General features: G+C 38.6%; 1 protein-coding gene across 1 annotated transcript in view; it reads left to right on the top strand.

Moving 5' to 3' along the window:
- ctnnbl1 (catenin, beta like 1) overlaps positions 1 to 25807 on the top strand; it is a 178219-nt gene that overhangs the window by 104276 nt on the left and 48136 nt on the right. Inside the window, exons 10-12 of the mRNA XM_080205037.1 lie at positions 1864 to 2012; positions 7547 to 7728; positions 25001 to 25098. Coding sequence (XP_080061163.1) covers positions 1864 to 2012; positions 7547 to 7728; positions 25001 to 25098 — 429 coding nt within the window. The remainder of the gene's footprint in view (positions 1 to 1863; positions 2013 to 7546; positions 7729 to 25000; positions 25099 to 25807) is intronic.

Genomic DNA, 25807 nt, shown 5'->3' with positions numbered 1-25807 from the left:
TGCCCAATTGCATAAAATTTGTTGTCCGATAACAAGCTAAACAACCAACACACTTTATAGATTATGTTTGCTCAGCGGTGGCTGACACTGAGCCCCCAACCACCAAGTGATGGAGCAAGGGGAGGGAGAATAGAGGAGCAAAACATTTTGGACAAACTATAGGGCTAGATGAGTTTGCAGCAATAGATAGGAAAAAAACCGTCGTGAAATTGCAGGTTAGGACATGGACATTGAATGTACTATATCTTGTGGAGATGATTAAAGATAAAGGTGAAATGAGGCTTGGTTGGACTGAAACACAAGCAGCATAGTGTTATATATGGGTTTTTTTTTTGAAGCTATCAGAGTAAATCATCCAAGGACATTGGATCACTCAAATGTGGAAGTGCCAAAGGCTTATTTAAGGGTTTGAGTGGGATAGGGACACATTGTTCCAGAGATAAAATCAAGCATTATTTGGTGATGGATAATATATCCTGAGCTTACCTCAGGATCTTACAAAATATTAATACCCGCTTGTGGAAATGGTCAGAGAAAATGATCAAATCAATATCAGTGGAGCGATGCTTTTAGGAAAGAAAAATGATAGCTTTGGTTATTCTGATGTTGAGTTAGGTGAAGTTCAGGCTAATTAAAAATTGATGTCAAGCAAGCACTCTGATGGAAAGGAGACATTTGAAGAAACAAGGGAAGTGATAGAGAAGTAGAATTGCAGTCTCCACCACAACCTAGCATTCAAAGATATGGACAGAAGGGAGGCTGGAGAGGGGGCAATAAGCCAGGTTGGCTGGGTTGAGTTTTTCATTAACTGTTTGGAGTAGTTTGGAGGGGAGGGAAATAATGCCTGAAATGTGGAAATCATTGACAAAATAATTGGATGTGTACTTGAAAAAGATTAATTTGCAAGATTATGGGGAAAGAGTTGGGATGCAGGACCAAATTGGAAAGGTCTTTCAAAGAGCCTGCTCTGGCACAATCGGCTGAATTACTTCCTTCTAAACATTACGATTCTGTGATTCTAACTTTGAGTAGCTGTGAAGAACACTTAGCCTTCTGTACGCGCAGACTTTGAGAGAGAGTACAGATGAGGCTGGTACATCCTTCCTCCCCATTCATGTTGAGATTCCTACTGCTTTCAGCAGAAATGTTATGGCACTGTTTCTTTGGTGACTACAAATGTTCATGTAGTGTGTAGTGGGCAGATACCTGACCAAGGTCCACCTGAAAATCTGGTGAACTGTAAGCAAATTTATGCCTTTCAGGTTTGCTTGACTCAGGTATAGTCTCAGAATACAGTTTTTTCCTTGCTGTGCAACTTGTGTAACATGCAACAGATTTGTAGTGTTCACCTTGCCTTGGTAGCAGAACTCAAGTTTGAGTCAGTAGATCATAAGTGAAACTCTATTGCAAGACTACAACATATGGTCTAGGCTGATAACACAATACTGAAGGTGAGAAGCGCCGTCTTTTGGATGAGGCTCTGCCTTCCAACCCAGATGGATGTAAAAGATTCTATAGCACTACTTGAACAGAGGGGGTTGTACCGAAGTCCAATAATTACACACCACTGACTTTTCGTTTAGCTCATAGCTATTTTCTAGGTCCTTACTATTTTACAAATTAACTACAAAATGAGTGCAATTTGGAAGTAATTTGTTGGCTGTATACTCCTTCTGAATTTTCAGAAGATATCGAAGTGGCTAAATAAGTAAAGCTTTTCTTTAACATGTTCAACTGAGGTTTCCAATTTTTCAATTAAGAAACATTTCCTTTGACCTTATTTAAAATCCTGTCTGTTGTAATATAATGTTGGTTTAATTCTGACGGCGAATAAAAGTTTTCTCTCAAATCCTTTGTTTTTAGTTGTTCAAACGTCATAATCCCAGTACAAATGAGGAGCTTGAGATGATGGAGAACCTGTTTGATAGTCTTTGCTCGTGCCTGATGTTGAGCTCAAATAGGGATCGATTTTTGAAGGGGGAGGGTCTGCAACTCATGAACCTAATGCTCAGGTAAAGACTTTTTTTATGTCTCTGAAAGCAAAATCAAGCATTTGGACTGTACAAATTGATCTTTCAGCACCTTTATACTTGCTGAGGTTTGATCTGTGGCACAACAGAAACCATAAAACTGATGCAGGTCGATCTTGGCACAATTTATGCTCTGTTTAATTCAGACAGCTTTGATAACTGATGCTAGAATTATGTATGAAGCAAAATATGGAATGGAATAAAATACCTGTCTATCATAGCTTGTTTTTGTTTGGAATCTGTCTGTTGCTATTTTAGGGGAAAGAAATTTTAGGCTTCTTTTCAACTTTTGTAATTGTAATTATTTGAGGATTGGATTGATATCTCAGGCTGTGAATTGTGAAAATAGGACAAAATTAGAATGCCATAACTTTGACTTAATTGACAAGACTTCTTCATTTTGCTGGAAGTCAGTGACGGACAAGTTAATCAGACTGCTGCAATGGCTGAATTCATTTGAGGTTAAAAGGATAAACATTTCCAAATTCATAATGCACTGATTTTCAAAAGACTAAAGGCTGTCTGAATTAATGAATTTACTATCAGTGAGAGGTGGTCCCACAGAACTGGAAACATCTTGAAGGTAATAAAAGTAAATAATTTTGCAACAAAAAGTAATTTTCACTTGCCATCAATCTCTGAACCTAATCTTTATTTAATATGTACAACTTGTAAAATTCAGAACAAATGTCAATTTTGTTCAACTGAAAATAATCCAGGACAAGAAATTAAGTACTCAACCATTTACACCTACTGATGGATCTCTCTTGTTCAAAGATTTTTAGAGAAAATGGAATGCCTTTCGGTTGTGTTTGATGTAATGGTCTGAGGGTTGCAATGCCACTTCTGCAGGAAACAAATTAACAGGCATTAGTCATCACTGTTTCTGCATTACCCATTGATTCTAGAATACTGGAAGCATTAGTGTGTTAGCAGCTGGAGGATTTTAATATATTACAGATGTGTGACATCATTTAATGATCTAGCAATGTTTTAATGAGTTTTTTTGTAAACATGGATTACCTGTGGAGCCTTTATTTGCAAAGATTATGAAGTCACATACATTGCTGTTTTTTCATGACTCATAATTTAACGAATGAATAGTTTCTGTACCATTTTATTTCAGTAAAATTACAAAGGCTAACAAAGCTTTCAGATCTACTTCATTTTGTGCTATTAGAACAGTCACTTACTTACATTTTCACAGTAACTTGATAAGTGTTTCAAGTTCTACTCCAGGACCAGATCACAAAACCCTAGATTTAACACTTGAGTGCAGTACTGAGGGAGTGCTGCAATGTTTGAGGTGTCAGCTTTCAGATGAGATGCCTTCTTGGATGCATGCGAAAGATCCCATTACGTAGAAGAGCAAGGGAATATTAAAAGCCAATATTAACCTTCAATCAAACATCACAAAAACACGTTATCTGGCTATTATTGCATTACTACTTTTTGGAGCTTGCTGTGTGCAATTTTGCTACATTTCCTACATTAGTTAACCTTATTGGCTAGAAAGTGCTTTAGAAATCTTAACATTCTGAAATGCACTATACAAATGCAAAATCTTTTTATACAATTTATATTGGACTCTTAAGTTTTTAAATAGTGCTGAACATCTGTCCATTAAGATTAATTTATTTACAGAGGCATCTTAAAAACTTGGCTGTTTAATCTTTTGCATGTCAAAGAAGCATAATATTTTTTATGAAGATTTCTACCTTCCTCACCCAGAGATGATGACAAATAATGCAAGTTTTAGAAAATCATGGATTAAATGCAGGGTAAAATTCTATAATAATGTGCATCAACTAAGTCCTTCAAAATGCATCTCTTAGTGTCTGAGTGAGATGATTCCATTTGTCATAAGGGTTTAATCTCATAGTTTTGCTTCCAATTTTGCAAAACATTTATTGCATTGTTTTTTGATGTATTCATGTTCATTAAAATAAGGTTGAGACTTTGCGCATTTGTTTCACTTCGAGCTATGCTATTCTCTGCAACATTCAACCCATCTACCTGGATTATATCCCACCATTAATTGCAGGAATGAAATTACATCTTTCTACCCTCTAGTTTTTCTGGTTTCTTGATGTTAAAAAATACTTCTGTATGTTTTAAATATACCACATTATTCCTTGAGGTTCTTTCAGAATATCCTAAGTTTAGAACCACATCAATAATTTCCTATTTACCTGTGCCTTGTAAATGAAAATAAAAATTGACAATCATACACCTATTTCTTTCCTCATGCTACTCCTTTGTAAAATGGAAAACCAAATTTTCTTGAGGCAGATCTATGTATGAACACTTTTGTTGATGTGGAGGCTTGGAATCATTTTCGTTAAAGTCTATCTTTATCTAAAATTTTTGCATTCCAAATCTCTTAATCTCTCCTCTATTGCAAAACCTTATATCACATTGATTTCTTCGACATTTCTAAGGAAAATTTAAACACCATGGTGTATCATGTCCAAGACTGGGCATGATTCTACTGTTTAATCTCAAAGTTCAAATGGCAGCTTAAGTCAATTACTCAGTCATGTTTTGTTGATAACCGCAAGCCCAGTACACATCTATATATCGAATATATTTATTCTCCCACTCACGCACTGAAGAAAATTTGTTTTAAGAGCATCAATCCACTGTCGGTCTCTTCAGTGGCTTTTCATTCTATTCAATTATTCTACTCCAAATTTGAGGAAGAGGGACTACTTGACAGTCTGGCTTCATTTTATTTACCTTTGGTGTTAACTTACCAAAAGGCATCTTTATTCTGAAACATGGCAGCCATTTACCCTCGTCATGTAAATGAGCTGATGTTCAGAGTACCAAGCGCAATGTGCATTCTTGACAATGGATATTTGCAAATCTGTGTTTGGGGCGGGATTGTCTGATTCAGCAAACGTAGGGAGGTAGTCCAATGTGTTAACACTTTGTGTCTCTATTATACAGCACAGTCTAGCACATTCCTGGCAATGTGAAAACAGGAGACTGTCACTCTGCCAAAAGGAATCTCTTAATCCGATGTTAAAGTTCTTAATTTCTGATTACTGGGATTGTTTAAAAAATAGTCATATTTTTAAATTGTAAACATCTATATAATAAAATCCTGATGATTTTAGGGGATCTGTTAAATGGAGCTTTGTGGTAGCTGATGAGGTCTCATTCCAACATGGATATATCTTTCTGTAAAGCTATATGCCTACAAACAGGTCTATGTAAAAAAAAAAACAAATGACAAATGATGTCACAGTAAAGCTGTGTTTTTTAAAAAAAAGCCTTTATTCAATTTGCTCACATCTTATAATGGCCTGACTTTGTAAAAGGTTGGAATTTTCCATTGAAAAATGTTGGGAATTTCTGCTTAACATGCTGTCTTTGGACATGCATGATACAATCCACCATTTTTTCAGGACGGTCGTATGTGTTTTCATGCCACAGTACGCAACCACGGAGCACTTCACAGGCTTTGTGGCATCAGTTAGGGGGAACAAGCAGGCGACCGGGTGTGCATTTGTTATAAGTTTAGCCATATTTACAGCTTTCACACTACCTTTCACAGGGAAATATTCATGATTTATCTCTTATGTGGTCCACTGTTATAAGTGTTATAAAGCGGAGGTCAATTTCCCTCCCCCTCCTCTGAGAACTAACACCAAAACCCCCAAAGAGGAATATCTCGCCTCATAACCTGTAAAAGGTGTGCATGAAGTGCTGTGACCTGCCCAACTCCTAGTCATTAAATACAAAATAAATCCCTGACGTTCACTCTAAAATCAGCTCATAATAATTCATTTATCTATTTAACAGTGAGCAGCTTTACTAAGCTATTAGCAAACCGAATAAAACAAAATTCTAATAGTATGATGTTCCAATAAGTACAATTCCCACTCATTACCAAAAAAAAGTATTTTGCTCCCCTCTAAATCGCAACCAGTTTTTGTGTTTTCTGGAGTATTCTGAGCTGCCTTCTTTCTTCTTTGGTACCTTTGCTATCTGGATGGGGCTCTTAGTTAAGAGCTATGAGCTGTGGCAGTTGTTGTCTCTTTTGTCCCACTGTCCCCCTTTTATACCTGTGATGACATATCAATATTTCCCACAATAGGATTGGTCCTATGTTGTCAAAATCATCGGATATAAATTTAATAGGTTCGTGGTATCTAAGTACCTAATTCAAATTGATTGGCTGAATTCAAAAAATACAAAACCCTGAAAGCCTGTTGCCTTGGTAACACTGCTGCTGGGCCTTTCAATACAAATGTTTCAGTCTGGGGCTCTTTATATACTTGCATTTTTTTTCTAAGTATGGAAAAAGGCATCACCTTTTAAAGGGACCATGCAATGCTTTCTCCTTAGCATTTTACAATTTTACATACACCAATCTACAGTTGTTCTACCCAACTTCGCAACACAAGCTTGGACAAGATTGGATAATCTGGCATTGCCAGCAGGCGTCATTGTATAGAATTGCTATTCTGCTGGCATGAATGATTGATGACTTTGACTTGATCAGAATTTTGAGTCATCTGAGTTTGCTTCATCGTGATTTCACTGTAGTCCTGCCTTGCAGGAAGAAGAAAGAACATGTATATAACTTTTCCCAATCTCAGCATACCCTGAAGCACTTACAACTAATGAAGTAATTTTGAAGTGTAGCCTCAGTTTAATGTAGAAAATCATAGAATACCTACAGTTCAGAAGGCGGCCATTTGGCTAATCGAGCCTGCACTGACGACAATCCCACTCAGGCCCTAGCCTGTAACCCCATGTATTTATGCTGTTAATCCCCCAACACTAATGGACAATTTAGCATGGCCAATCAACCGAACCTCCTCATCTTTGGATTATGCAGGTAAACATAGCAGCAAGTTTGCTCACAGCAAGGGCACAAAAACTGCAATGACCAGGTAGTCTGTTTTTAGAGCTGTTGGTTCAGAGATAAATATTGGCCAGGGCATCCTCAGTCCTTCTGCGATTGGACCACTGGAAGGATGTAAATATTAAATCTCTTCGTAGCCTAAAATGCTCAAGTGCACATACTTTGTGTCCTACTTTCTCACTAATTATTTTTTGAATTGTTGGGTTATGCTGTACATGACTCCATGAACTCATCAATAATACAATGAAACCTGCCACTGTGAAATTGCTTCCTTTGTGCACCTAATAACCTGTTTACCAGCTGCAGTTTGAGATGCATGTTAACTGCTGAGATTCTTCAAGGTTGGTTTTGCCTTTAGTTTTAGAACTGCTACTTAAAATGTTGAGATGATTCTTCCCATTCAGATTTAATCCAGAAATTAGTTTTATTTTCTCAGGGACTGCAGTAGTAACTGCACAATGATATTTGAATCTTGGAGTTATTTTCAAGAATATAAATGATTAGTAAAGAAATAAGCCTGTATACCCCAAGTCTTAACTAAGATTTGTAGCCAGTTTTAAAGTATTAAAGAAACGCTTAAAGGATTGCATGTAATGAAAAGTGTTCAATAATCAGTGTGTAATTTATGTTTTTATAGAGAAAAGAAAATGTCACGAGCCAGTGCTCTAAAGGTGTTGGATCATGCTGTGATTGGTCCTGAAGGGTCTGATAATTGTCACAAGTTTGTGGACATTCTTGGATTAAGAACAATATTCCCTCTCTTCATGAAAACACCCAAGAAAATGAAGAAAGCTGGAATGACTGAAAAGGAACATGAAGGTGAGCTGAGAGGTCATAATCTCTTAACTTTCCAAAAAGTCTAGTTGATTTTGTTCATTTTCTCTCACGGAATGTCAGCTTCACTGAAGAGCCGAAGTTTGTTGCCCACCTCTAATTGAGATGGTGGTGATGAGCCACCTTCGTGAACCACTGAATAACATCTGGTGCAGGAATACCCACATTGCTATTAGGCAGGGAGTTTCAGGAATTTCACCGAGCAACAGTGAAGGAATGGTGATATGGTTCCAAGTAAGATTGGTGTGTTGTTTGCAGGGAAATATACAGACGGTAGTGTTCCCCTGCATCTGCTGCCCTTTTGTTTTCTAGGTCGTAGAAGTCATTGCTTTGGAAGTTAGTGTAAAACGACCTGATGAAAGGTCATTGATCCAAAATCTTATCTGTTTGGCTGCGCAGATGCTACCTGACCTGCTGAGCATTTCCAGCAATTTTTGTTTTTGAATAACCCAAATCTCCAGCAAGGAAAAATATGTTCCAGGGTCTCAGAACACACCAGCTTCGCCACAGCAACGCATCCTGTGAATGGTGCACACTATTGTCATAGTGCGCTGATGGCAAGGGACTGAATGTTTAAAATAGTTAATGGGCTGCCAATCCATGGACTGCTTTGTCCTTGATGATAATTTTCCTGAGTTGTTTTCGAGCCACTACTATCCTAAACATAAAATTAAACAAGAGGAGAGGATTATCCCAGAATAGTTAATTAATAGCAATTACTGTCATACATGTCAATATAAACACAATTCAGAATATTCCCAGATTAATTGCGTTAAAAAAATGTCCTTGCATTTTCCACTTCATTGTTCTGTTTCCCACTCCATGAAAACTGCCAGCTTTGAGTTATATCTTGGGATATTCATGAAAAATGGTTGAAATTGAACATGGGAAAGTTTGGCTTCAGCCTAACTTTGCGTTAGCTTTCAAGTTTATTATTTTAAGTTAAGCGCGTGCATTCAATGTCCTGGTGTGCTTCTGCTTATTATAATGTGTGTGAGAATCTATATAGTGTGAAGTTCTGGTGTATTCTCCTCAGGCTCTGAATTGCTGTCATGGAAGTAGCAGATAAATCTGTATTCTTAAAGAGCTGTCTTGAAAAGTTGAGACAAATCTAATTAGAATTTGTTAAGCAGAGCTGAAAATCGATCAGACTTTTCCCATAGGATGAAGAAATAGGTGTTTTCTAATAATCCTTTTCTGGTTTTAATGAATATACGCAGCTCTAATCAGAAAAACTTACAAGCAGAATACTCAAGTATACATCCCATTATGTTTATGTTATCATCTTTGAAAAGCCCAACACTTAAAACCCTAACAATAAACAAATCCAGTAGTTTGAGTGCCAGCCATGAATGGTTTAATGTTGTAAGCTGAGTTACCCAATTATGTTGAGAGTTTGCAACATTACAGTTTTTTTACACAATTTTGCATTCTGTAGTGAATGGTGAGCAACAAATATCTTGTTCCTCATTTTGTCCCCCTTCCAGCCTTGAACTTATCAGACTATGCTTATTTTCTATCTTAAATTTATTTCTTCCTTTCAGAAAAGTGAGAAAAACTATGTTAACTCTTCAGTTAAATCAACTCTGTTCAAAGACCAGTTCGTGCTGTAGAAGCAGCAGTTACAAAGATTGAAGTTTGACTGCTAGTCAGATTTCTTGAATTTTTGTGCTGTTTTGAAGTTGATTCCAGGTTTTATGTTAGTAAAATGATGTTTGCACTTAATAAAAGTGAGCATTGAAGATTAGAAGGTAAGGAACCATATGCAGTATAGAAATTGACTGCCCAGAAGGAAGCTACTTAGCTATAGACTAGTTTTTGCTAGAGCAGCTCAAAATTAATCTTACATTTTGCTCCTTACCCATGTAAGAAAGAACAAGCATCCAACTACGTGAATGCCATTCACAACCTCTCTGTTCCAAGCACTACACAGCTAATGAAGTACTTTTGAAGTACAGTCATTTTTATATACGTGAACATGATGAATGATTTAAGAACAGAGAAGTTATATAAAAGAGACAGCTGACCAGGTTGTCTGGTTTAGCATTAGTTGAGGGATAAATATTGGTCAGTGTTAATTGTATATACTAAGGTTAAATTCATGATTTGAACACTTATAAGATGACACTTGTAGTCACTAGGTGTTGATTCAGGTCAGGAACTATACAGTTCTCACATTTCACTTTTTAAATAATTCTGAACACAAATCTGGTAGTCTCTTTCACTGAGTTTAATAGTCAGTACACCAAGAAACCCTTATGTTCTCTTTGAATAGTTCCATCTCATCTAACCAGGTAGAATTTTGGTTTATTATCTTCTAAAGACAGAGCTTTCAAGTGCATAGTGCTCTCTCAGTCTTTCTCTTCATGTATCATGCCTAAGGGGGTATGGTGATCATGACCATATGTTAATCTTACTCCACGGGTGTGGATTCTCTTCTTTGGTGGTACATTCATCCAATTTACGAGGCCGTTTGGAAAGATCATTCTTTGTCTACTTCATTGTCTTTTACCATGATCTTTCCCAGCAGCATCAGACTTTCCACATTCTGATTTCTTATCACATGCTGAAGAAATTCTCTGTCTCTTCCTGATCTTTGTCAACAAAGTGTTTTTTGTTTCACAATATGGTTGTGTGATTCATCCAAGATATCTATTATTCGCCTTAACCAAAATGTACAGCCTTGATTGGCAAGGGTGAACGTTGGACCCTTAGAGGATGAGAGGGGGGACTTAGTGGTAGGGGATGGGGAAATGGCTGAGGTCTTGAATAACTTTTTTGTTTCGGTCTTCACGGAGGAGGACGTGAATAATTTGCCGGGTGTTAGCGATGGAAAGGTGGTAGGACTGGGAGGGTCACAATAACATTATTGTTACTAGAGAGGCGGTGCTCGACAGACTAGAGGGACTGATTGTGGACAAGTCCCCAGGACCGGATGGAATGCATCCGAGGGTTCTGAAAGAAATGGCGGAGGTGATAGTGGATGCCTTGGTGGTTATTTTCTAAACGTCGCTGGATTCCGGGGAAGTGCCAGAAGATTGGAAAACGTCTAATGTTACGCCGTTGTTTAAGAAGGGTGGCAGGCAAAAGGCAGGGAATTATAGGCCGGTTAGTTTAACGTCTGTTGTAGGTAAAATGTTAGAATCCATCATCAAGGAGGAAATAGCGAGGCATCTTGAGGGGAATTGCTTGATAGAGCAGACGCAGCACGGTTTCGTTAAGGGGAAGTCGTGTCTGACAAATTTATTGGAGTTCTATGAGGATGTGTCTAGGGCGGTGGATAGAGGAGAGCCGGTGGATGTGGTCTTTCTTGATTTTCAGAAGGTGTTTGACAAGGTACCTCACAAGAGGTTATTGCAGAAGGTAAGGGCATGGAGTTGGGGGTAGGGTGTTAGCGTGGATAGAGGATTGGTTGTCAAATAGGAGGCAGAGAGTGGGGGTTAATGGGTGCTATTTGGATTGGCGGTTGGTGACTAGTGGAGTGCCCCAGGGGTCAGTGTTGGGGCCTCAGCTATTTACCATTTATATAGATGATCTGGAGGAGGGAACCGAGTGTATGGTGTCGAAATTTGCTGATGACACCAAGATTGGTGGAATGGCAAATTGTGCGGAGGATGTGGAGAGTCTGCAGAAGGATCTAGATAGGCTGGGCGAATGGGCCAGGAACTGGCAAATGGAATTTAATGTTGGCAAGTGCGAGGTGGTCCACTTTGGTAGGAATAACGGTAGGAAGGACTATTACTTACGTGGCGAAAAACTGCAGCAGGCAACGGTGCACGGGGACCTCAGGGTCCTTGTGCATGAGTCGCAAAAACCCAGCCTGCAGGTGCAGCAGGTGGTCAGGAAGGCGAATGGGATGCTGGCCTTCATAGCGAGGGGAATTGAATATAAAAGTAGGGAGGTCTTGCTGCGGCTGTATAGGGCATTGGTGAGGCTGCAGCTGGAGTAGTGTGTGCAGTTTTGGTCGCTGCACTTACGCAAGGATATTTTGGCCTTGGAGGGAGTGCAGAGGAGGTTTACTAGGCTGATGCTGGAGTTGAGGGGGTTGAGCTATGAGGAGAGGCTGAATAAACTAGGCTTGTACTCGTTAGAGTTTAGAAGAATGAGGGGAGATCTCATTGAGACATATAAGATGATAAATGGGATGGATGGGATAGAGGTGGAGAGACTCTTCCCGCTCAGAAAGGACAGTAGAACTAGGGGGCACAGCCTCAAGATAAAGTGGGGGGGGGGGGGGGGGGTTTAGAACGGAGTTGAGGAAGAACTTCTTCACTCAAAGGGTGGTGAATCTCTGGAATTCTCTGCCCGTTGAAGTGGTGGAGGCTGCCTCGCTAAATATTTTTAAAACGTGGGTTGATGGGTTTTTGATAAGCGAGGGGATTAAGGGTTATGTGGAGAGGGCGGGAATGTGGAACTGAGCCACGACAGATCAGCCATGATTTTATTGACTGGCGGGGCAGGCTCGAAGGGCTAGATGGCCTACTCCTGCTCCTATTTCTTATGTTCTTATGATTGTTCTCTGTATTGCTTTACTAATCATCCCAACACTCACTTTTATGTATCAAAATCGGTGTGATGTAGCACTCAGTGATTCTCAGCTTTATTTTCATAGTTAATTTTGAATTGATCATAATCATTTTTATTTTTTGCAATGCAACTTTGGCCATTCCAATCATTTGTCTTATTTCTTGGTCGCACTTTCTGTTCAAATTAACATACTTCCTGGATAAAACACTTACCTACCTGTGTGACGTTTTTAGTTTTCACTGTGATCTTAAATTGTAGTATGGTTTTCTTTTTGAACACTACTAAGCATTTTGTTTTATTACAATTGACGTTCAGCCCTTTTTTCTTGTTTCTTCTCACTGCTCTATCCAAAACCTTTTGCAGTTTCTTTGCAGATGCAGCAATAAGAAGTGTCATCAGCGTATCTTGTATTATTAAACTTGTAACCACCGACTAATAATCCAGGGAGGTCTTCAGTCTCCCTAAGATTACAAATTAAATAAATCTGAGGAGAATGCACACCCCTGTCTGACACTTCTTTTAATCTTGAAACGCTCAAGTTGTTCTCAACTTTTACAAGCTCCCTTGATATTGCACAGAAATATCAGAAAAGGTTTTGTGTTCTGTTCTCATTTATTTTAACTGAGCCTTTGCATGTATTTCAAAGATTTTATTAATCTTGCTTTACTCTCCTCTATGTTCAAATGTAGATTTTTCACATCGCCTTGCCACACCAAATTAAATCCTATACCATTGTTCTGTTTGCTCTCTGCATGCAACATGAAAATCCGCTAGTTTACCATCCTTTTTGTGTCTCCTTTCATAAGTGCAGTTTAGCTTCAATTCCCAGCAACACTAACCTCTCGAGAATCAAACTCCTCATATTCACCTCACATGAGTATTAATTTCAGAAATAAGTAAAGAAAATCCTGCCCATTGGCAATTTAGGACTAAATTACACATTTTTCTGGTTTCTCTCATTTATGCAATTGTTATCTATTGTAGAGATGAGCTGTTGTCTGGAAGCAGCAGAGCTATTACCCCTATTGAGTATTTAATTTTTAATTGCTTCTATTATGACGTGCTGTGGAGTCACAGCACAATTTTATATTGTTTGTCAATTTAATTGTGTACGAGTAGAATTTCTAGGTTAAAGTACCAGTGGGCATAGATGGTTATTGTTTATGAGAACATTCCCAAGATTATTTAAAACTCAAATTACTTTTAAATGCAGCATTCTTAATATATATTAACTATATTAGTGGTATGCCTTTCTACCAACTGAAATCTCTCAACAATAAATTAACAGCATCAGATTACTAGTCCACAAGCATATTCATTAATTATATTAATTTGAGTCATAATTAGATGAAGCATCTTCTTTTACATTAAGGGACAATTCTTTGGCCTCAGCTGCTTTAAATGAACCTTATCCGATCCGCAAAGGTATTGTTTGTCCAGTATATTTGTGAAGTTGTCCACAAATGCCGCTCAAAAATATTCCTTTCTGATTACCCTAAATAACAGGTAATAGACCAGACATCACAAGTTACTGAATTTTCTCTGGCCTTTTTTTCTTTAAAAGGGCAGTCTTCCTATTGATATTAATTGTGCCTATGTTTAAGACAGTCACAATGCAATGTATACTGACTCGAGATTAAACTGTCCAAAGATGTGCAAGTTAAATGAATTAACCAGGTTAAAAGAAAATGCCACTTAATGCCCAAGATGTGTAGGAAAGATGGATTAGTCATGGTGAATGTGTAGCGTTACGACACTAGGGTGGGGAGAGGGCCTGGGAAGACACTCTGTCAAAGTATCTGCAGACATGATAGGTCAAATAATTCTCTTCCTGTGTTCCAGGCATTCTTTGATTCTGTAAACAACATGACAGTGGCAAATTTGCCACTGAAAATAATTACTGTAGATTGCCATGTTAGAAGTCGACCTTTGAAGCTTCTAAAAGCCCTTCAAAAAATGAGTATTAACTTGTACGGCAAGTATAAAGCAAAGTGAATATGGTTCGCCATTTTGGAATATTGAAAAACAGGTCATCCTTATTAAATTAATCTGGCACAGTTTATTGAATTAATCAATTGTACAAAGATAACTTTGACCACAATCAGAATATTTTTAAAACGTTCAAATGAATTTTTGTTGGCATTCAACTCATTGAGTTTGATGAATTAATTCTGAGTGACTTTGTCTATGGCATCCTAAAGTCGTAAAGGTTTACAGCAGGTGTCTCCAAACTACATCTGGCCTGCAGCCAGTGGGGCGGGACAGGATTCCTGCCACTGAAAACATTCCCGTATCTGGAACCCCACCGCTGACTCAGGACCCGGACGCGGGGACGGAAGCCACAGGTCGGACATTTGCTGCCACTCTGCGCGGTGTCTGATGGACCCATGGGAATCCCCGCCCTCTTTACCAGCCTATTGTCCAATCAGAGCTGCTGTCTTGTGACTGACTGTTCATTAAACGAATCACCAATTGAGACATCTGTTATCCAATTGCTGCTGTGCTTGACAGAGTGACAGCTGCTTTATCCAATCTGTAAGCTCCATCTGTCTGAAATGAGCGAGGACAATGATGGCGACAATTCAGACCAATCATAGAGCGATGTGCACAGCGCAACACCCACATTGTGATTGACATCTGCTGCAGCCAATTGCCATGTGCTGCTGTAACGCAGTCACCAGTTGCAATGAATTTAAAATTATTTAGTGCCTTTCTTAGAAAAATAACTATTATAAAAGTAATCCCCCAACTTTAGAACCATTTTGTTTTCTTTGGTCCACAAAAATGTGTAAAATATACGATGTGGCCCTCATATGGTAAAGTTTGGAGACCCCTGGTTTACAGCATGGAAACGGGCTCTTTGGCCCAACTTGTCCATGCCACTCTTTTTTTTAAACCCTGAAGCTAGTCCTAATTGCGCGCATTTGGCACATATCCCTCCATACCCATCTTATCCATGTAACTGTTTAAATGCTTTTTAAAAGACAGAATTGTACCTGCCTCTACTACTACCTCTGGCAGCTTGTTCCAAACACTCACCACCCTCTGTGTGAAAAAAATTGACCCTCTGGACATTTTTGGTGGCGTAGGTTTAAAGTAAATTGACACTATGCCTTCTAGTTTTAGACTTCCCTCCCTTTGGGAAAAGATATTGACCATCTAGCTGATCTATGCTCCTCATTATTTTGTAGACTTCTATAAGGTCACCCCTCAGCCTTCTATGCTCCAGAGGAAAAAGTCTCAGTGTATCCAGCCTCCTCTTATAACTCAAACTATCGAGTCCCGGTACCATCCTAGTAAATCATTTCTGCACTCTTTCTAATTTAATAATATCCTTTCTATATTAGGGTGACCAGAATTGTACACAGTATTCCAAATGTGGCCTTACCATGTACGCCTAGATCTTATTGTTTAATAACTCTCCCCAACAACCTACTAATAGCTGAGTAAGTCCTGCCTTCGTTCAAGCTACCGAAATGTATCACCTCGCATTTATCTAAATTAAACTCCATCGACGGTTCGTCAGCTCATTGGCCCAATTGATCAAGATCCTGTTGCAAGATAACTTCCTGAGATAACTTTCTTCACTTTCCACTATACCACCAGTCTTGTCATCTGCAAACTTACTAACCATGGCTCCTATATTCTCATCCAAAGCATTAATATAAATGACAAATAACAGTGCACCTATCACTGATCCCTGAGACACACTGCTGGTCACAGGCTTCCAGTTTGAAAAACAACCCTCTACAACCACACTCTGGCTTCTGTCAAGGCAATTTTGTATCCATTTAGCTATCTCACCCTGGATCACTAATTTTGGGCCTGGGACCACAATTTCAATCAGTGAGTTGTTCAAGAGCTGTATTTGGAGTATATGATGGGAGTGAGATTGAAACAAATGTTGTTATTTTCTGCAAAGACCAAAGTAAGATGGTGCTGCACTTGGAAGTTGACTTTATTTTGTTGATTTCTTTCTTAATTTCATTCTACACCCAAACTTTAGAACGTTGATTTCTAATTTTTTGACTATGGAAAGTAATCTAATATTTTCACAAAAAATAAGCTTCCCATACCTTAACACTGCCTATAACAGCAATTCATGAATTTACAATTTTAAAAATATTGCCAGACTATCGCAAGCCCAGAACAAAAAACAATCCTTGATTCTTATTTTGTTCCTGAATTGATGCTCTTCTGTATCGTGAGGTCTAATCTGGAATAATTCAACTACAGTGCTCAGTAATTGGGAATAGTAAACAAGAAATTTAATTTGGCTGTAATAAACCTTAAAAAAAAAAATCAGACTATAAACAGCATTGGCAAAAAACCATCAGCAAATTACTTCGGCAACAGTGATTTTTTTTTACACTTGTTTAAAGCCAGTATATTTTATTTTATCATATACAGCAATTTAATGCTATAATGTACAAATGCTTTCAATTACAATGGTACTTTCCTAATGACAGCTATAATTATTTTTAGATATTAGTAGAACAACAAAAATAATAGATACCAACATAAGCAACACCAGTATTATGACCACCCCTTAGATGAGGCTCCCCCAAAGTTGTTGATCTGGGCGAGACCGTCTAGTACCTTGTGGCTGCGTTACCCCAAATTGTTACAAACCCTGGCCCGGAGAAGTTATCTTTATTCAACCCCTTCTGCTGATCGCAATGAGATTTAATTTATATGTTCTGATTGAACTATGTCAATTATATGAACATTTGATGCCCACCTTGCATGTTGATGGAGATCATGGCTTTTATTTGTTTTTCCACCCCAAAAGTTTGAGGCCCAATGATATAAAGGGTATCCCTTTTTGTGGGTACCCTTTTTTTGAAACTTAGTAGTTATGCTTTAAAAAGAGCCAATTTAACCAGGCATTCCTGAGTTAAGATAGAGTGGAGTTTATTAACGACTAAGGCGAGGAGAAAAATGGTGAAACGCATGTATATACATTCATATAGATTAAGTGAGTCCAAAGTAAGTATAAATGAAAACGTATATGTGTCTGCTCCTCCAATTGTGAGGAGCAGACGGTGAACATCCACTTATGATTTGAGATTCCAATAGGGTTGCCTTCAGTAGGGCTTGCTGGGTCTGACTTCCACAGTTAGAGAGAGATTTGGGTTCCAACTGCAAAAATGGCTACATGGCTATATACTTTTGATGTCAAAAACCTGCTGGATTGTGGGAATTCTTCAATGTAATTGGCCTATTAACTTTTCGATTGCATTACTATTACTAGACACTTGGAGATTCACTTAGCTTGGCACTGGATTCAAGTTAACGTCAGGCAAGGTGAAACCCATGCTATTGATATTTATGGACAATTTTCTTTTGACATCAGTGAGCATTGGCACTGTTATGCTGGCTGCAAAATTGCTGCTGTATTATTGCATTATCTATCTTGCAGTAACTTAATATTAGACAAAATAATATGCTGCATTTCAATTCCAGTTTTCATTAGTTTTGAACGTCTGAATCATTTCCTCCACCTCTTTATACTGCATGTCTTGGATCCACAGAAATGTTATTGAATATGAAGAAATATTTATGCAAAAAATTAAAATGGTGGGATTTTCATTGGAGTGGGGGAGGGTACAGAGTGATTTGATAGAGATGCTTTCAAATGATGACAGATAGCTAGAAATAGTGTTTGAAGGGTTCAACTAGAGGGCATAACTAAAAGATTGAATACAAATTTAGAATGGGGAACAAGATAAACTTTTAACATCGAGTTGTTAGGTTATAGAATGTACAGCCAGCATTAAGGATTGAAGCAAATACTTACAAACAGATGCTTGACGGAATGAGGGATTAAGGATTATCTGTTCTCTTTGAAAAGTTTGTGGAAATTGCAGGTGACAAGGAAATAAATTTCTACCCACCAAATTGTCAGCTGTGATTCCAGAACTCCCCCTACTTTTCATCATTTGATCTGAATTGGAGAACATAATTCAAAACTTCTGATTATTGTTTCAGGCAGCAGTTACACCTCTTTTCTCTATCTTCCAAGTGTTCTGATTGGTCTTTGTCAATTATGTGAACATTTAATGTCCACCTTGCATGTTGATGAAGATCATTTGTTTTTCCACCTCAAAAGTTTGAGGCCCAATGATATAAGACAAATATTTTTGAAGAAAGTTAAACTTGCTATACATTTTGACCCTCTGTTTTCTTCAAATTTAGTAATGTACCTCCATTGCTGTCATTATGAGCAGTTAAATGATGCATCCTATGTAACAGATATGATTGGTGCATATGCAATATACTTTTCTCAAGCTGTTTTGCACGACTGGATTGATACAGTCTCTGTTGGAAAGCACAGTGGAGTTATGAAGAATGTAGTTCACTCAGATTTATGCTGTTTAAAATAGATGCATCGGAAGGAAAAAAAACTAGAATGTAGTTCTTTTTAAATGCTACATTGAAGAAAAGCTGGTTTCAGATTTTATCCAATGAAGGAATGATACCCAAAAAAAAGGTGGTCACGTTGGCCATAACACTCCCTACCTGAGTAAGCCAAATCTTCAGATTCTTTCTCGGGGTTCAGACTAAATACTGCTAGAACAATGCAGAAACTGTTTGCTGTCTCTTAGAGCAGGCTGACTACAATACTCATCTGCTTCATTAATTTGCACATTGCGCAGGTAAACCATGGCCACAAAGTGCAACAAAAATAAAAAATGCTGGAATTACTTAGTTTAAGCAACATCTGTAGAAAAAAACAGTTGACATTTCAGGTCAATGACGCTTCATCAGAATAGTTTCATTATTCCAATGAATGAATTTTACAAATAAATTCAACACTCCTTTTAATACCAGCTGTACTATAGGGATGTTCAATGATGGTTGGGATTGAAAAGAAAATCCTATTTTTTGAAATTGGCACCGTTCATTTTTTGGTGCTGCTTTTTGACCTGATGAATTTTCTTGTTTAGTTTCTGGCAATATGCAGCACAAACGCTTTGTCATTTCCCCTTTCTTGGGGAAATGCCATTTGCAAGAAATTCATTTGAAGTGTAGAGATTTTGATCTAACAAAATCAATATATTCAGATTTCAAGCTGAACTTCTGTGCTTAAGTATTGTATGGTTTTATTTACAACGGTTGTTAATGGGAGAAGAGACATTCAAGTTGGAAGCATGGTGACATCTCAAGGCATGAAAAGATGACAGATCAAGGAATATAATGTGATTTGGAAAAACTAGTTTATGAAATTGAGTTTTAGAAACTTAGCAATGATATGGTCCCTTGGCATATCCAGCATCCAACTTTAGATGGCACATTACAGTTCTATTGGATATAATGTTTTTTGGAAAATGTTTTCCTTAGCTGGTTCTTGAGAGCCATCAATTTTGACACCATGTCAAGAACAGACATGTAAGTCTGCTTGAATTTCATCATCCAAGATTCACAAAAAAAAAATTTCCATCTTTGTCCGAAGTGGCTTACCCCTTATTTTAAAAAGGTCCAAATCCCACTGAATCTGCTTTGCATTTTCCTTGTTCCCACTTCATATTATCTGCAGACTTGCAAATATTACTTTTGGTCCCCATCCAAATCATTGATATGTATTGAGAAACTGGAGGCAAGTACTGATCCTTGCATACCCCAATAGTGACAGCCTGCCATGTGAGAATGACGTGTTTGTTCCTACTGTCTTTATTGCCTGTTAAGCAATTCTTAATCCATGCCAGAATATAACCCCCTATCTCATATGGTTTAATTTTGACTTCTACTGAAAGCTTTCTGAAAACCCAGGTATAGTATATCCAACTCCCCTCATCCTCAAAATTATCAACCTCAAAACACTCCCAACATGATTCCCATTCGTAAATCCACGTTGACCAATTGCATTATTATCCAAGTGTCCATTTATCACATCCTTTATAACTGCTTCCAGCATTTTCGCTACTAATACAAGCCAATTCCCTGTTTTTGCTCTCCCTCCCTTAAATAGTGGGGTTATGTTTGCTACCTACCAATCTGCAGGAACCATTCCAGAACCTATAGAATTTTGGAAGGTGATCCACTGTCTCCATAGTTACCTATTTCATGATCTGGTTTCGAACAGAAGTAAAATTGTAACAAAATAAATGATATTAAGTGATTCAAAAAGCCAATTATTTCAGTGATTTCTCCAGGAATATTGGGGTTGATTCTCCAGCCCCGTTGTGTAGGAGAAAATCACGTTCTGGCAAGAGAACTTATTTTGAGATTTCCCCCCCACCCCCAGCTGGCGACACATTCTGGTTCATGCCCAGCAAACCAAATTAGCGTATTTAAATCCTCATTTAAATATGTATTTTCTGTTTTAAGCCAGATTCATCCGCTCCTGTAAATCACCCAATCCCTGGGTGCAATGTTGTGCCAGCAGGAGTCACTACTGGTCTCTATTTCTGGAGACCAAATGTGATGACCATGCCAGGGGGCTCAGAAGCCACTGGAGCCTCCAGGTGTCAGGGTCATGGCTGGGCAGTGCTAACTTGGTAGTTGGCACTGCTAGGTTGGTGTGCCCAGTTTGGCACTGCCAAGGGGGGTCCGATTGATTTTGGGGGTGGGGTGCGGCCTTGTCGGCCCTCAGCAAGGTTTTGCTCACTTTGGGGTGGGGGCATGCTGGTAGCAGCGATTGGGATGTGGGGTGCACCTGCTATCAGTGATTGGGGATGGTCTGTGGGGTTTTCTGGAGATCAAGGCGCCTGTCAAAAGCAGCATCTTTAAGTCCTGCATATCACTGTTTCGGTGGGAATCACCCCAAGCTCCAAAACAATGTTTACGTACAGGTGGATTGGGATCTGGATTGCCCCAATCCACTGGGTGAGAATCACACCACTTTTCTGACCAGGGGCAAGAGTTGGAAATACTTTGGGAGAATTGCGGCCACAATGTTTTACTAGTTGTAAGCTAAGATATGCCTCCATCAATTACAAACGTCTTACAAACCTCGCATTTCAGTTATAACGTGATACGTTACTAACTGTGACTTAAAGGACTTTTCCAGTTTTCAGCTAGCTTGTGAAGATACTTTAGCTTATTTCAGCAGATGAGGGGGTTAAGGAATATTGATCAGCCCCTCAAGGAGCCTATTCCTTTCGGATGCCTCATACCCAAGTCCCTCAACAACTGTAAGAATTACTTGAACTAAAGCCAACTAATGTTGTGACCATAGTGAAAGAACCTGCACATATCAACATTCCAACTGACAGAAAAGAGGTGAGGTATCATGCTCAAAATAAGTCAAATGCTTATCTGTTTTTATTCGCAATTTTGAAGGAGCTGTGGAAAAAAAACTAAAAGCTGCCTCACCTCTGTTGTATAATTTTTATTTCAACAACAACTTGGATATATTTACGCCTTTGACATAATGCAGCAGAATTATAAAATCATAATATGACAGCCTGCAATGCAAGGAGGTATTTCCTCTGATGACCAAAAGCTTTGCCAAAGGGGAAAGTTTAAAGGAATGTCTTGAAAGCAAATGGTGAGGTAGCAGGAGGATATTCAGGAACTTTGGAGTCTAGGCAACTGAACGAGTGGTGGCCACTGGTTAAGTGGTTAAAATCGGGAATGCTCAAGTGACCAGAATTAAAGGAGCATGGATATCTCAGATGGTTGTTGGGCTAACAAAGATTACAGAGCGAGTGGCAAAGTTATGGTGGGATTTGAAAATAAGGATGAAAGTTTTAAAATCAAGACCCATAATCAACGTAGTTCAGCAAGCATAATGATGATAGGCTTGGTGGTTGATAAATAGGGTGAACCGGTAAAATAGTGCGAGAGTCGAGAAATCAAGTTCGCGACCGATTTCTCACCTCTTGTGATTTTACTAGCACGGGATGCCAGGCCTCTGCTGCTTGCTATTCACATGTGCAGCCACAGGGAGGGGAGGGGCTCTGCACATGCGCAGCCACATATTTAATCAGGTTCAAAGCTGTCTCACCTCTGTTGTATAATTTTTATTTCAGCAACAATTTGGATTTATGTAGCTCCTTTAACATAATATAGCAGAATTATAAAATCATAATATGACAGCCTGCCGTGCAAGGAGGTACTTCCTCTGATGACCAAAAGCTTTGTCAAAGGGGAAAGTTTAAAGGAATGTCTTGAAAGCAAATGGTGAGGTAGCAGGAGGATATTTTGGAACTTGGAGTCTAGGCAACTGAATGAGTGGCTGCAAATGGTTAAGTGGTTAAAATTGGGGATGCTCAAGTGACCAGAGTTAAAGGAGCACAGCTATCTCAGATGTTTGTTGGCTAACAAAGATTACAGAGTGAGTGGCAAAGTTATGGAAGGATTTGAAAATAAGGATAAGTGGGCGGGGGGGGTTCCGTCTCTGCTGCTTCAACAGGCTTGCTTGCGATTTAATACCTTTGCCTACAAGTGAGGAATGGTTTTGCCCATTTTTTTCATGCACTAAGTGCATAAAACTCTGGATTTGAACTTGCCCAAAAAACGGATGAGAAATTTGTCCTGGACTTGGAATGTTTTTGATAAGATCGCCCCCTTAGTGTGAATTTCAGAAAATGAATGCTGCAGTTATTCTAAATTGCTTATCAAAGCTGTACCCTAATGCATGGAATAATATATTAAGGGATGGACAGTGTTGAGTGGAGATGATCCATTAGCTAAATAATACTGAGGTGAATACTAGACGTTAAGGAAAATGAACAGCTATTTAATAGACCACTTATTGCTCTCTCAATCCATTTGCCATTAAACTGATCATCTGAATTCCAGTCCTGATCTCTAAGCTAGTTGACATTGTAAATAGTGCTCTTTCCTCATTATCCCCCTCCTTTTGAAAACCACAGTCATCAACCACTTTGTCCTTTCAAAGAAATACCTTATTACAAAGCTGAAATTTCTTGAATGTGTTGTCACCTCCCAAATCTGTGTCCATCTTTCCTGCAGGTCTATATTTGATGTCTGTAAATGGGTTTCTGGCTAAGCCACAGCACTGAAATGACAATAATTAAACTTAAATGACATCCTTTGTGATGACTGAGTATAATCCTCCTTTTTGACTGCAGCCTCATATGGCTAACCACATCATCTTCTCCAATGTTTTCTACTTTGTTCGTTGTTAAGGTATATTGAAATACCCTTGCTAGGTTTTGCTCTTACCATTCCAATCACAGGCAGAGAATCTTCAGCAATGGCATCTCCAAGTAAAGTTAACCTTAGCTCTCTTCCTCAGCTACGTGATAATGCTATATTATCATCGAATAGATATGACTTCAGGTTCCATGTTTACATTCAAGCAAGCACTCTTTGTTTTGTTGGTCTGTCTATTTGATATCCAGTCCTGGCTGCACTGTATTTTTCTTTAGTAAAACTTTGAGAAGACCAATCCCATTGAATGGGCACTCTTGCCACATGGTCTTTAGCCTCGACATTGATTAAATCACTGTTCCTGTCTACTGTCTCAAGTTGAGGTTGACTGTAGCCACGACATGCTATTTAACCTCAAGCTGAGCTTGCAACCCTATATAATCTCCATCACAAATCTCCTAATTTCTACCTCCGTATCATTGCCCAACTCTATCTGCCTTAGTGCATTTGCTACCACAATTTTCATTTAGAATTTTGTCATCTTCATTGTCTGCCCAACCAGCTTCTTATCTTTCCCCTTCATAAACGTGAGCTCAGCCGAAACTCTGCTGCTCATCCTCTTGCCAAATTCCCTTCATGGCTTCACCTGTCTGCATTTCTGTAGCCTCCATTAGTCCGTTAACTCCGAGAACTTGCCAGTCTTTCAGCTGTTGCCCATTGTGAATTCCCTCTTCTTTCATCCTATCATTGGCAATAATGCTCTTATCTTTTGAGGCACCAATTTGTAATGGCCATTCGGCGTAACCCTCTCTTCATCTCTACCGCTCTCCTTCTCTGATACTCCTTAAAAGTTATCTTTTCACACAACATTTAGTGACCCTTCTTAATATCTCTTGTTCTGGGATGGATCAAACTATCTAACAAACTTGCCTGTGTGAGGATGTTATTTTACATATTTTCAAAGCAAAATGAATGAAGTGTTTCAAGCATTTCCCAGTGAAAGCAATCCGCAAATAAATACACAGTCGTTTTTAGGACAATTATGATTTACATCACGAAGCATGGATAATAAGTACTGACTTTTTGGAGTCATAACAGCACAAAAGGCAGCCATTTGGCTTATTGAGCCCATACTGGTTCTGTGTCGAGCAATCAAGTCAATAATGGAAATCATTAATGATCTGCACAATCACCATGCTTGTAAGCAACAAATTAGGAATCATTACCATTCACAAGTTAAAAATTCCATACTGCATTTCTTGCTAAAAATTTTGAAGCTGTGTCGCCTAGCACTCATACCATCATAAAACATGTATTGGCTTCCAGGGTGAAGTACCACACTGACCAGGACAGGGCATTATCCTAAAGGCATTATTAATAACACACTGTAACCGTCTGAGCTAAGCTGATAATGTAGAGGGAAACTCAAGTTATTTTGAATATCTTCACTCAGATTTGCCACACAAGGCATATTCCTACATTGTTTTATTACAGCACTTGTAATCTGCCAAAAGCAACAAGGGAAAGTGTTATCAGTTGTGCTGCAATGATATACATTCCTCAGTTATATTTTGAATTTTCCAGTTGTTTGTAAGCCTAAACATAAGTAATTTTCTGCTTTTGTAAAGCCTTAAGGGAAACTAGCTGCATTTGTTTTGTTCTGCAGAGCATGTTTGTTCAATTCTGTCTTCCATGCTTCGAAACTTGAAGGGTCAGCAGCGAACTCGGCTACTGAACAAGTTCACCGAAAATGACTGTGAAAAGGTAATCCTTTTATTACTTCCTTGTTAATAATAGCAAGGTGGAATTTACACTGACTGTGCCTGATCCAATGTTTAAGCTTGGAATTGTGCATCTGCTTTTGTCCCAACTTGATTAACCTCATTGTAAGCTATAGACTGCAACTGGTTACATTCGCTTTGAGTTACAGTGAATTACACTGAATTGTTATTGTGTACATGTCCACAAACATGCACGGACTCGGCTGAAGAGAATAATTGTATCTAGTTATTGTCTGTGCTGCGAGACATGAAGGGAGAACTGTACAAGCTAATATACTTTATTAGTAAACTTGGAATTGGAAACTAATCTCTGTATTTAGGCCAAGAAACTATCTGGCTCATTCATGTCCTTTTGGGGAGAAAAACTATCATGTGGCCGACGCATGACTTCTGATCCACAGCAATGTTGTTGATTCTTAAAACTGCCCTTCTGAAATGGCATAGCAAGCCATTCAATTCAAGGGCTGTTGGGATGGGCAACTAATGCTGATCTTGCAAGTGATACTCAATGCATGAGAGTCATAAAAGAACACTTGTGTGTTATCCATCGGGCAAAATTGACCCTTCTGGTGCTGAATGTACTGGAGTGTTTATAATCTCAACTGTATCACCATCTCAGAAACTTCAACAAGATTTATCAAGCAAGATTTTCCCTTTCGAAATCCATCTTGACTTTTCAGTATTGTATTTTT

Source organism: Carcharhinus amblyrhynchos, chromosome 16 (genome assembly GCF_965287045.1).
Source record: "Carcharhinus amblyrhynchos chromosome 16, sCarAmb.v2.hapA, whole genome shotgun sequence".
Classification (NCBI taxonomy): domain Eukaryota; kingdom Metazoa; phylum Chordata; class Chondrichthyes; order Carcharhiniformes; family Carcharhinidae; genus Carcharhinus; species Carcharhinus amblyrhynchos.
Note: the sequence above shows the minus strand (reverse complement) of the source record. Positions and strands in the feature narration are given on the sequence as shown.